Source organism: Crocuta crocuta, unplaced genomic scaffold (assembly GCF_008692635.1).
Source record: "Crocuta crocuta isolate KB4526 unplaced genomic scaffold, BGI_CrCroc_1.0 scaffold317, whole genome shotgun sequence".
Classification (NCBI taxonomy): domain Eukaryota; kingdom Metazoa; phylum Chordata; class Mammalia; order Carnivora; family Hyaenidae; genus Crocuta; species Crocuta crocuta.
The window spans coordinates 2,218,020-2,230,275 of record NW_027530984.1 but is presented as its reverse complement, the minus strand read 5'-3'; the positions used below and the strand labels follow the sequence as shown (position 1 = coordinate 2,230,275).

The window sequence follows — 12,256 nt, the reverse complement described above, 5'->3', positions numbered from 1 at the left end:
AGACTGTGTGTACATGCAAGTGGGGAAGGGACAGAAAGAGGGACACAGGATCCAAAACAGGCTCTGNATTTTCTATTTTCTTTATTGTTTTAATGTTCATTTATTTTTGAGAGAAAGAGAGACTGTGTGTACATGCAAGTGGGGAAGGGACAGTGAGAGGGACACAGGATCCAAAGCAGGCTCTATGCTGACAGCAGAGAACTCACAAACTCTTGAGATCATGACCTGATCTCACAGGTCATGAACTCACAAAGGTCATGACCTGAGCCAAAGTCGGACACTTAACCAACTGAACTACCCAAGTGCCCTATTTTATTTTTAAAGTAAAAATGTCCTGAACCAATTATTTAAATTCATGGTTTAAAATTTAAAAACTGAATTATAAAAAAATTTAAAAACTTTATTATAGTTGACATACCTACACCTCCCTCTAACTGTCACTATTACCACTATTTTTATTGGCTTCCATATATTAAGTACTTAGTACATGCCAGGCATTGGACTAAGTGCTTTGCATATATTTAATCCTGGTAAGTTATTAGAATTTTCCATGACTGTGCTTGTTTTGGATTAGAATTTTGTTTCCTCTTCTATTGCTTAAAAGCTTATAGTGATAAGAATAAAAATATTTAAGTCTGTATTGTTTCATATTCCCCAGAAGATACAATATCTGTATATCATGGTCACTCCTCATAGGACCAAGGAATGGGATTTTTTGTTCTCCTTTATTCTTCAAATCAGAAACGATAGGGGCAGCTGGGTGACCCACGGTTCATGGGTTTGAGCCCTGCATTGGGCTCTGTGCTAGAGCCTGTTTCATATTCTGTGTCTCCCTGTCTCTCTGACCCTCCCCTGCTCATGCTGTCTCTCTCTCTCTCTCTCTCTCAGAAATAAATAAAAAATTAGAAAAATTAGAAACTATAAAATAAGCACAAAATTAAGATTATTTAGAGAATTTATTTAACTGGAAATGTAGTTTTTTCTTACATCATTGTGGTAGACTGAATAACAGCTCTCCAAAGATGTTCCTGACTTAATCTCAAGAATTTGTGAATATGACCTTACATGCAAAGCAACTTGCAGGTTTGATTAAATTAAGGAACTTGAGATGGGGAAATCATCCTGGGCTCCCTATGAGCCCAGTGTAATAACAAGGGTCCTGATAAGAGAGTGGCAGGGGGGTCAGGCCAGAGAAGGTGATTCTGATGACAGATCAGAGAAGAGGGGAAAGTGAGAGACATTTGAAGATACTATGCTATGACTTTGTAGATGGAGAAAGTGGCCATAAGCCGAGATATTCAGGCAATTCAAAGAATTGGAAAAGCAAAGAAACAGATTCTTTCTGGGAGCCTCTAGAAGGAATGCAGCCCTTGATGATACCTTGATTTAAGACTTCTGACTTCCAGGATTTAAATTAAAAATATCAATTAAATTTAAAAAATTGTACTGAGGGGAAAAAAAGACTTCCGACTACTAGGACCTCAAGATAATAAATTGGTGACATTTTAAGACACTAAATTTGTAATAACTTGTTACAGCAGCAATAAGAAATGAATACAGTCATTTTTTGACAGTTTCACTAATGAACATTAATTATAGCTAGACAAAACTTCAGCCATTCATTTTGGCTGTTCTGTGGTCCTTCAGGCTTTGAATAGTTCAGAGATAACGTTAGTCCTTCCAAAAAGCTTTTGAAGGTGACTCACAAATGTGTTTAATAGTTACATCGTCACTTTCCACAAATCGTTCCTTTACTGTGCCCACCACTGGTGGTCCACAGGGGTTCAAAGCACCATGGATTCTGCTCGCAAGGAATGCTTACTAGAGAGTCACTGAGGGAAATGAATCAGCTTCGCTACTTACTTTTAAAAGGCAACAAAATTTCTAACTCCTGAGTACTCTCTAGTGAGCCATGGTATTTTTACTTGTTGAAACAATTGTGTTGAAGCTGTCAAGACAGTGAAGATGTTTGTAGAATGGTAGGTGAAAAGCCAGAGCTCTGGAATAAGAATTCTCTAGTTTGAATTCTGCCCCTGACACTTACTAGCTTACCTGTCTATACCATCGTTTCCACATCTGTAGAATGATTAAGAGTATTGTTATCTACTTTACAGAGTTCTTGTGAGGAAAAAATGAAATAATCTTTATGAAGTTTCTTAGCAGTTTCTACTACATGTAAATTTCATACGTAATAGGTACCATTCCACTAATGGAAAGGATATCTTCATTTCTAACAGGTCCAGAAATGATTACTCCATCAGACTTCACTGTATTTGATATGTTAACACCAACAACAGGTTTGGAATGTGAGGTATGACTGGGTAATCTATTCCAGCTACTTGTCATTTCCTGATAGCATCCATTCAAGTTTCTGTATCACTATCCAAATGCTATTATACCTCTTTTGCTATGCTCTTTAGTCTTGTCAAAAGACGCTAAGAAATATGCATTACATTTCAGCAAATTTTTTGTGTGTGTGCCCTCTCTGTGGCATGAACACAACTGTATTTTCTTAACTGATTTAGATATGTCTTATTAATTAGATTCTGGTCACACTAAGAAAAACAAAATTCAAATGAAGTCTTAGGTATGATCCTTTAATAAAGACTTATCTAGTGTGGGCTTCTCTGTAAGTCAGGCATTCAAAAATATTTATTAAGCAGCTTATACTTATATGAATATAAGTATATTTATATACCAGACACTGTGGCAGATAACAAAAATACATCAGCAAGCCAAAAAAGATCAGGTCATTGGACCCCAGAGCTGGTAATTGTATTGATTGAGACTTGAGCAGTTAGTTTTCTTCTTACTTCAATTGTGCCACTTGTTTGATGAACCAACTGTTTATTCCACCCATATTTATTTACCACTGTTTTTGGCCAACCACTACCCAAGCATCATAGATAAAACAATGTAAAAGGAAGCAAACTTCCATGCTTTTGTGGAGTTTATATTCTACTGGAGGTTCTAAGATAGCCAATAAGCAAAACAAGTTACTAAGTTTTATAAAATGTTAGAAGGTGCTCTCAGAAAAAAATAAATCTATTTTCATTGACATGGTCAGAAAATTCTCATTGATAAGGTGACTGTAGAGTAAAAGATCTGAAGAAGTTCAAATACTAAACCATGCTGAGAACCAGGGTAGTGAATACAGTTATGGGTACCGGAAACAAACTTCCAGGCAAAAGAACAAGCAGGCCCAGAGATAAAAATGTACCTGACATATTAAAATACTAATTAAAGACATCATTAAGTAAGTAAGCAATAAGAAAAGAAATAAATTATATTATGTAAAGCCTTGTAGATGATTATAAAAACTGTAGTTTTTATTTTAAAAGACACAGGAAGACACTGGGTATTTTCGAGCAAAGACATTACGTGATCTGATTTGTTTTGAGATTATTTTACCTGCTGTGTTGAAGGTATGATGCAAAGAGACAACAGAACAGGTTAGGAAGCTATTTTGCAGGAATGTAGGCAGAGATGATGGTGGCATGGACCAGATAACAGGTGGGGATGGTGAGAAATAACTGGGTTCAGGATGTATTATGAATACAGAGGCCACAGAATTTTCTAAAAGATTAGACATGGAGTGTGAGTGAAACAGAGGCATCAGGGATGTTAAGATCTTTGCCTTGAGCAATTAAAGGATAAAGTTGGTGTTAATCAGGATGGCGAAGTTGTCAGAAGTGAAGGTCTGGGATGGATGTCACCAAAAGTTCAGTTTTGCCATGTAAAGATGGAGATTGCTCTTAGACATCAAAAAGCCACAGATGTACAGATCTGGAAAACATAAACAGAGCTTAGAGCAGAGGTCACGCTGAATTAAATTTTGGAAATTCTCAGTGATGGGATGAAATCACAAAGGGAGTGTGTGCAGATAGAGAAGAGAGGAAGGAGGAAGAAATTCTGGCAAACATCCAGAGGATATTAACTAGTGAAACAGGAGAAAGTAGTGGAGACCATAACTGGTCTAGAAGCCAGGGAAAGAAAACATTAAGGAAGATGGAGGAAGAAGCTATCCTAAATATGTTAGTAAGTCAAGTAAGATGAGGTCTGAAAATTGATTATTGGGTTTAACAAAGTAAAGGTTATTGGGTGACCTTGTTAAAAACAGCTTCAGTAGAGTGGAAGATATAAATTCTTTTAGGCAATTTAGATATTGTAGGGGCTTTAGTTTTGTCTAAATGCCTTCATTTTCCTGGTTAAGTGGAAAGCAGAGCCAATCCTGGGAATCAATACAAATTTGAAAAATTGGACTTCATTATTTGCCTCCCCTTGGCTCTTAAATCTAGAAGTGCTCGCTTAATAGTCTTACTATTGACAAAAGCATGTAACCTCTTTTATTCTTGTTTTTGACCATGTATAATATTGGGATGATAGAAATTTCGGGAGACTCAAAGATATGACTTGAAAATTTAGGGAGAAGCAAACAAAAGAAGCTACTATTAGTGTATGACATATAATAGGTGCTACATAGATATTAAGTTTTCTTCCCCCATCCTTTCAGATGTAGTATAGAGTAGTGGTCAAGATCACAGATTCCAGAGTAACAATCACTGAACTTAAATTCTGACTATACCACTTACTAGCTATGTGACCTTGGGCAAATTACTTTGACCTTCATTCTCCTGATTTCCTCATCTGTAAAACAGGAAAAAATAGTAGTACCTACCTCAGAGGGTTGTTTTTATGGGAATGAAATGGGTTAATTAGAATAATGTCCTAAATATAATGAGATATAAATGTTTGATCACTGCTATAATTATTACCATAATTGAAATACAATAAAATTTATAAATTAAAAAAAATCTACCACTGATTTATTTGATATTTGTTTACCTAGAAGTCAGTGAGCTATATATAAAAATTAATTTATAATTATTTTATCTAGGGGCTGTTAAACTCTTCTCACATATGAATTTTTAATAGAATGTTTATAGTATTAAGTACTAATTTTTTAAAATTTACATTAACAGAAGTTATAATGATATACTAGCTTTATAGGACATTTGAAACCTTGACCTCTACCGTATAGGTCTGTTTGCAAAACACCAATCAAGACAATGTAGGATAAGCTTCAATTTGCTCAGATGTCTGAGTATATGGGCAATTCTTATATCAAGTAAATATTAAGGTTAAGCTTAAATTAAGTCCAAACCTAGTATTTTAGAAAGAATATGTCAACAAAAATCATGGTGAAATTCTAAATGTTCATCTTTCAAAAGCTTTCATATTTAGAAAATGTACACTATGAGCAGTGTGAATGGGGAATTTAAAAATTATTTGAAAACATTTGAAAATAGAAAAAGGAAAACTAATTTTCTTTTTTATTAACAGCCTCAACAATTTGATCCTGTTTATAATTGTAGCCAATATATATGCCTTAATATGGAATGGCAGTTATACAACTGGTCTCTTAATTGCCCAAAGGAGTTGGAAATGCCTGACTGTGGTTTCCGGGGAAGGCCTGTTCAAGTGAATAGTGATATCTGCTGCCCTGAGTGGGAATGTCCTTGTAAGCCTGCTTCTTCTTCTTCTTTTTTTTGTTTTTTAAGTTCTTACTTATTTATTCTAAGAGAGAGACAGAGAGAGCAAGTGAGAGAGGGGCAGAGAGAGAGGGAGAGAGAGAATCTCAAGCAGGCTCCACACTGTGTGAAGCCTGATGTGGGGCTTGAACTCAGGAACCTTGAGATCATGACCTGAGCTAAAACTGAGAGTCAGACGCTTAAGGAACTGAGCCACCGGGTGCCCCGTAAGTTTGCATTTCTTACATGACAGTCAATTTCCAACCAGGAGAAGATTGTTACCATTTTGGAACTGATCTCCTCACTCATCAAGCCAGTTATTGCTGAACTTTCTCTGTTTCTTTTATGATTTTGTTTCCCAATATGTAACCTTTAGAGTTACTTTTTGTCAAACATAATAACACTAATTTAAAAGTTTTCTTTTTTTAAGGAGCAATCATTACTACAAATACAAATAATTAATTAACAGACCAAATCCACTCTCTACCATTTTTCTTAGGTCGATGTTCCATGTTGTCAGAATTGAGTATTATTACATTTGATGGAAACAATGCAGCATTATATAGTATGGCTTCTTATATCTTATTAAGAATTCCTGAAGAGATTATAGTTGTTCATATTGAAAAGTGTTCCATGAATCAGGTAGGTCATAATCCATTCTCGTGTCATTTCTTCATAAATCTATAGCTAAGGGGCACAGCAACATTAGATATTCATAGAGTAAGAAGGGGCTCAAGAACTCACTGAGGTATATCTTCTAGCACTTAAAACAAAAAAATGTTTCATGTGAGTATATTTAGAGGCATGTAATATTAATTCAAATAATATTTTTAAAAGTCAAGGAATATATTTTTAAGTGTTTTTTTTACATTTTTTTCAGAATGGAAATTCACTTAAAAAGCTAGTGAGTATTTGCAAAGCGTTTCATCAATTCCTTCTCCGTATTGCTAAAGTTATGTTTAATCCCATAAAGTTTTATTTTTTTTTTCAAATTAAGGCATCCTCTGGAAGAATGTATGGGCTTTGTTTTAAGAAGTTAAATTTGACAACATCGATACATAAAATATTTGTTAATCGGGCAGCAAGAAAGGTAAGAACACAAAGTTAGAAGATATTCTCACATTGGAGAAGGTTAAGAGATTATATTAAACACGATTATTTCCAAAACGAGGGATAATTAAACATTTCGGTGGAGTTTTGTTGCTATTGTGTATAATCATTCTTTTCATGGAAAGTAAAACAATGTGTTTCTTAATTTTGTATTTCTTTTTGCAAGATGTGCCAACTGCTGCAAACGTTTCTCCCCTTGTGAGTTTAACTATAATGGCCGTGTCAAGTCCATGAAAGCCTTCTTGGACACTGTGAGGGCCCAAGTTTCTTAGTGTCAGAGTTAACACTAGTGTTTTCCATTAAACAAAGTGGAACTGATGTGAAAAAGAGAGATCACAGGGTTGAAATAAAGAGTAGCTAAGAATATTGGAATGAAGACTACTGAAAGAAAAATAGTTTTGAAGTGCTTATGATGTTAATGTTTCAATGAATATGTGCTAACCAAATTAAGAAAAAGTGAAGAAATATTTAACTACTGAACTAAATTGAAGAAGGGAGATGTATTGGGAAATTAGGGAAAAGCTGTTTGATTTTACAGGAAAAAACCTTTATCCCAAGGATATATTTACTGGAGAGGGGTGAGCTATAAGCTGGGTACTTCACTGATATAGTTCTCTCAAAAATGTAAGAAAATAGTGTGTAAAGATTTTGCTAAAACGGCTGAGATGTTATATACCTTCTAGAAAGATTTTTTTTAGCACAGGCCAAACATCTAGACTAGAAAAAATATTAAAATGAAGCTAAAATATAGTAAGGTATTATAAATTTTAATTTTAGGTAAAGCAAAATACATAAATGGTGTAATGTTTTGGATGATAGCATTTGTATATACCTTTGATTTGATCAGGTTGATGTATTAACAAGAAGTGGATGGGAAATAAATTTAAATTCAAATCTGGTCAGTGCTATTATTGTGAGCACTTGAGCCAAAGAGCTCATTTTTGGTCTCGACTGAATTCATCACTGGTCATGTATTCAGTTAAAAACTAATTATTTAAGAATTATTTAATGAGAGTTTAGATGATAAGAATACAGGTCCTGGTTGGAAGTAATTTGTAGCTGTATGTGAGGTGCCTAAATTTAAACGTCTGCCAATTAGAAAGCAATAGGAGTATTGCACATGAGCATCTAGAGTATGACTAATATGTCACCAAAACAAGTCTCTTAATGCAGCTTATAGAAAGGTCAAATAGGTATTTTTGGAGGAGACGACACCTGAGAGAAATCTTAAACCAAGAGTAGAAATTAACCAGGCAGGAGTAAGGATATTTCAGCCTGCAGGCAGCAGTATGAGGAAAATATAAAAATGAGAAGCTGGTTGGTTGGTGAGGCGTGACTGACAAATTTATTGCTGGTTCCACGTCTTTGCCATCATTATAATGATGGTTTTCTAAATATAATCCTCAGACTGCCTACATTTGTATTACCAACAGTACATGTTAAAAATACAGTCTAGAATTTCATCCAAACCTAGGGAATAGAATTGCTGGGAATCTTAATCTTTACCAAGCCTGAGAGATGATTGTTAGGAACATTATAGTTAAACACTGATTTAGAAGATCAAAGAAAGGACCCAGATTAAAGAAAACATCCTGAACATAACTTTAATATCTTAAGTTCATTTTAGTAGGTAATGGTATAATCAACACAGACTGAGGGAAACCAACAGAAAAGCATACTTAATCCAGAAGAAAGTTAGTTTTGAAGAATATAAAGGGCAATAGGGTTAGAGCAAATACTGAATATAATAGTATACAACAAAGGAATAATAAAAAAGTTAAAAGTTATGAGAAGCTGTGGCAGCAGCAGAGAAAGAGATTTTTAAAAACTTAGGAAATAGTTTATATTCAACAAGAAGAAATGGAGTCATCTGAATTCTCCTACTTGTAATAAGTGCACATTTAAACATAAACAGTTTTCTAACAGATGTAAATTTGTTATTTTAGGTAGAAGTGGATTCTATTGTAGTACCTTTGCCCTTTTCAAATCAAGAACTGTCCATAGAAGATTCTGGTACCATGTATGTGATTATGACTCCAGCTGGACTAATCATAAAGTGGGCTCACCTTACAGGGATCATAGACATTCATTTTGGCTCTCGATTTAACTTGTCATCTTACACAGAAGGACTCTGTGGTGAGCATTGCTCTTCAAATCTCAATTTCTTCTATTTTTTTTCTTGTCCACATTATACCATTTTGGCCCCTGATGCCCTACTTTTTATATTCGAGGTGTGGTGTTAGCTTTCAATACCTCACGTGAATACTAAAGGAATCAGTAGCTTTCAATAAGCAGGCTAAGAAGCAAGAAATAACAGTTCAATCTGTGTATTTTATGGAAATATATGTTTACTACTACGATAATACTGTTTGTATTTCTACTAGTTCGTCTTTATTAATCATTAATAAGGTTCCAAGCATTATTTTATATACTTGAATTTATTCGGTTCTAAAAATAGCCCGCATAAGTTGGTATTACTGTTAGTTTATAAGTGAAAAATAGGAATTACAGAAAGGTTAAAGGCTTAAATAATTTTATTTCTTCCTTATTATGTTACAACCTGAAATAGGGGAAAACTTAGTTGCTTAAGCAACCTTGAAAGTTACACAGACGGAACATAATGTTCTCAATATGTGTCAGAGTTTTGTTATAAAGTGTAATGCCTAGATGTATCTTTACACCTAGGTTAATACCACACCATGTTACATAGACACATAAAGAATTATAAGCCAAAGGAAATAAATTAGAAATACCTATAAGTACATAACAAAATTAAAAAGTGTAAGACTGGTTTTGATGTCTGATGGAGGCTGTTTTCTTAGTACCTTTATGCTCTTTTTTTTTAAAGTTTATTTATTTATTTTGAGAGAGAGAGACAGAGAAAGCATGAGCAGGGGAGGGGCAGAGAGAGAGCGGGGAGAGAGAGAGGATCCCAAGCAGACTCTACACTGTGAGTATGGAGCCCCATGTGGGGCTGGAACTCATGAACCATGAGATTGTGACCTGAACTAAAACCAAGAGTCAGACGCTTAACTGACTGAACCATTGGGCATGCCTATAGCTCTGTGCCCTTAAGTGAGCATCAGTTTCCTCATCTTTAAAATGCGAATAACAATAATCTACCTTCAAGATTGTTGTTAGGATTGAATGTGAAAGTTAATGTCAAACACTTGACACATTGCTTAATACACACAATCAATAAATATTAGCTTAGTACAAATATATCTATTTTAATATCACTAAATATTAATTGATTAAAAGTTTATGGATCACCTTCTGAGTTTCTAACACAGTGCTAGGTGCTGGCAACCCAAAAACAAGTAAGACCAAGTCCTTTCCCTTAGCAAATTACATAAAACACCCTGATTTCTTCTTTAAAACATTTATGCGAAGTTTGGCTAAAAAGATTTACATATTTCCTTGCCTATTTATAGTATACTAAACATAGCACAAAAGGTTATCACTGTGGAAATGGTTATTTTTGAGTATGTATAGTATTGATTATACATAATAAATCAACAGTTATTATTGATTAATACACAGAGACTTTGGGAATGCATATTTTCTCTGACGATTTATCACTTCTATAGGCTATGATTTCTGTTTGATTTTGTGTTTTCCCCCTCCCCATTGTCAGCTCATGTTTTTAGAGACACACTCTGCTAACTGGATTCTCAAGTAATTACTATAGAAAAAAAGGCTAGGATCACCTTTTTGTTAACCAAGATTCACTCCCTAAAGTTCATAATTTCCATAGTGGGAGAAGAGTGGTTTGTTAAAGGGAAATCTGGTTGCTTTCATGTCTACTAGCTTGGATGCTGGCTGAAGAAGTTGTCATGAACAAGAGTGTGAGCTAAATTGAGCACAGACCCCAGAAGGGGAGGTCTGTATGGATACTTCGTTCTGTACAGCACTGTGAAGTTTACAGGGGTGATACCTGGCATTACAATAAAAATGTATTTTTATTAGCAATTACTTTATTCCAAGAAAGTTTAGACTTAAAAAATAGTAGCTGCTTTACAGTATAGTTCATTTTGCATGCATTTTGTTTTTTATTTGTTTGTTTTTGCATTGCATTCAGTCCTTTGCATATACACAAGGACAAGGCAATATGGTAGCAGCAACTCTTATGATCTTGATATATCTACTTGAGGATTAAGATTTGATACTTGGAAAAGATGTGTAAGTTATATCTTTTATAATTGGAGCCCTAGGGATTAAGAAAGATTATGTCCTTTCAGATCACATATGATCAGGGTTCTGAGGCATCTCTCTGCACTTCCCTTGGCTCTGTACTACCTGGATAAAGAGTAAGTCCCATCCTCAGTCTGGCCTTCCTCAGGAAACTAGAGGCCATAGCAGTTAAAACATATAACCATCAATAGGCCATGCCATCCTAAGGAAGGAAGATTGTCTATGTTTTAGAATTTCCGGGTCAGATTCTGTTTGGCAGCACTGTCCAAATGCTGAATGTATCCATGTGTCTAGGTGACTGCCTCACCTCACTGGCTTATTACCTGCAATAGCTGTTAATGCAAGGGAGTAAGAATTACCCTGAAGCCAATCATAGCCCTCTCTTATAGTGGTGATGGGACAGGGATACTTCCTGATAGGAAAATTTTAATGTTTACAGGTAGGGTTTTCCTGGGGGAATGGATGTCTGGGAGGCAATCACCAAACACCCACTATTCTAGGGAATATCTTGGCAAGCTTAAGAACTAGTTCTTAAATTAGGAGGTAGTAGTAATAGTGGAAGAATGTGGGAGCAGAGTCAATCTCCTCTTTCTTCATTTTCTATCATTTTTTTCCCACATATCTTGACTTCCAGGATTGTGGGTTATTTCTTATCTAGTTAAGACAACTCTATACTATTTTATCAAATAATCAGATACACAATTCAAAAATCCATCAACATTAAAGGATATACATTTGGCACCTTGTTCAGTAAATAATTTATTCACTTGAAATCAATTATTAAAATGATTTATTTCTGCTGCCTACATATTGTTTAAGTGGAAAAAAATTCCTTTTAAATGTTACATATCTTTCTAGGAATTTGCAATGAAGATCCAGATGATGACCTAAGGATGCAAAATGGCACAATTATTACAAATATGGAAGACATAGAATTATTTATTGAGAGCTGGGAAATTGAGAAATCATTTGAAGTAACCACAAGAAGACCCGTTAGGAATTGTACTGAGCATGATTGCAGTCACTGCATTGAGTTATTAAACAGAAGAGCTTTCATTCCATGCCATAATAAAGTAAGTTAAAAGCAACCATAGATAAGAACTGTCATGTTAGACATATTGAGAGTAAAGCCAATAAATTCCTGTTCTCTCTATGATGTTCTTCTACTGAGAATAGTTTAGCCCCAAACCTTCTGTCAGTATGCTTTGGAATTCAGAATCGTTTACTTTTATAGACTTAAAGAGATAGGAAGAATAATCATCTTTCATTCTCCTATGTTTTTTCAGAATTCTATCGACAGATTGCAAAAAGAATGAAATTATGTCCTACAAATAAATGCCTCTAGGAGGAAGAAATCAATGTCACTTAATAACCCAATAAAGAAACCAAGACAGTGAGGATAGTATCAATTCTCTATGATC

General features: G+C 34.7%; 1 protein-coding gene across 1 annotated transcript in view; it reads left to right on the top strand.

Moving 5' to 3' along the window:
- OTOGL (otogelin like) overlaps positions 1-12,256 on the top strand; it is a 142,010-nt gene that overhangs the window by 103,242 nt on the left and 26,512 nt on the right. The window contains 7 exon segments of the mRNA XM_077770188.1: positions 2,244-2,311; positions 5,344-5,521; positions 6,031-6,173; positions 6,412-6,435; positions 6,529-6,621; positions 8,588-8,777; positions 11,694-11,908. Of these exon segments, the coding sequence (XP_077626314.1) occupies positions 2,244-2,311; positions 5,344-5,521; positions 6,031-6,173; positions 6,412-6,435; positions 6,529-6,621; positions 8,588-8,777; positions 11,694-11,908 (911 nt within the window).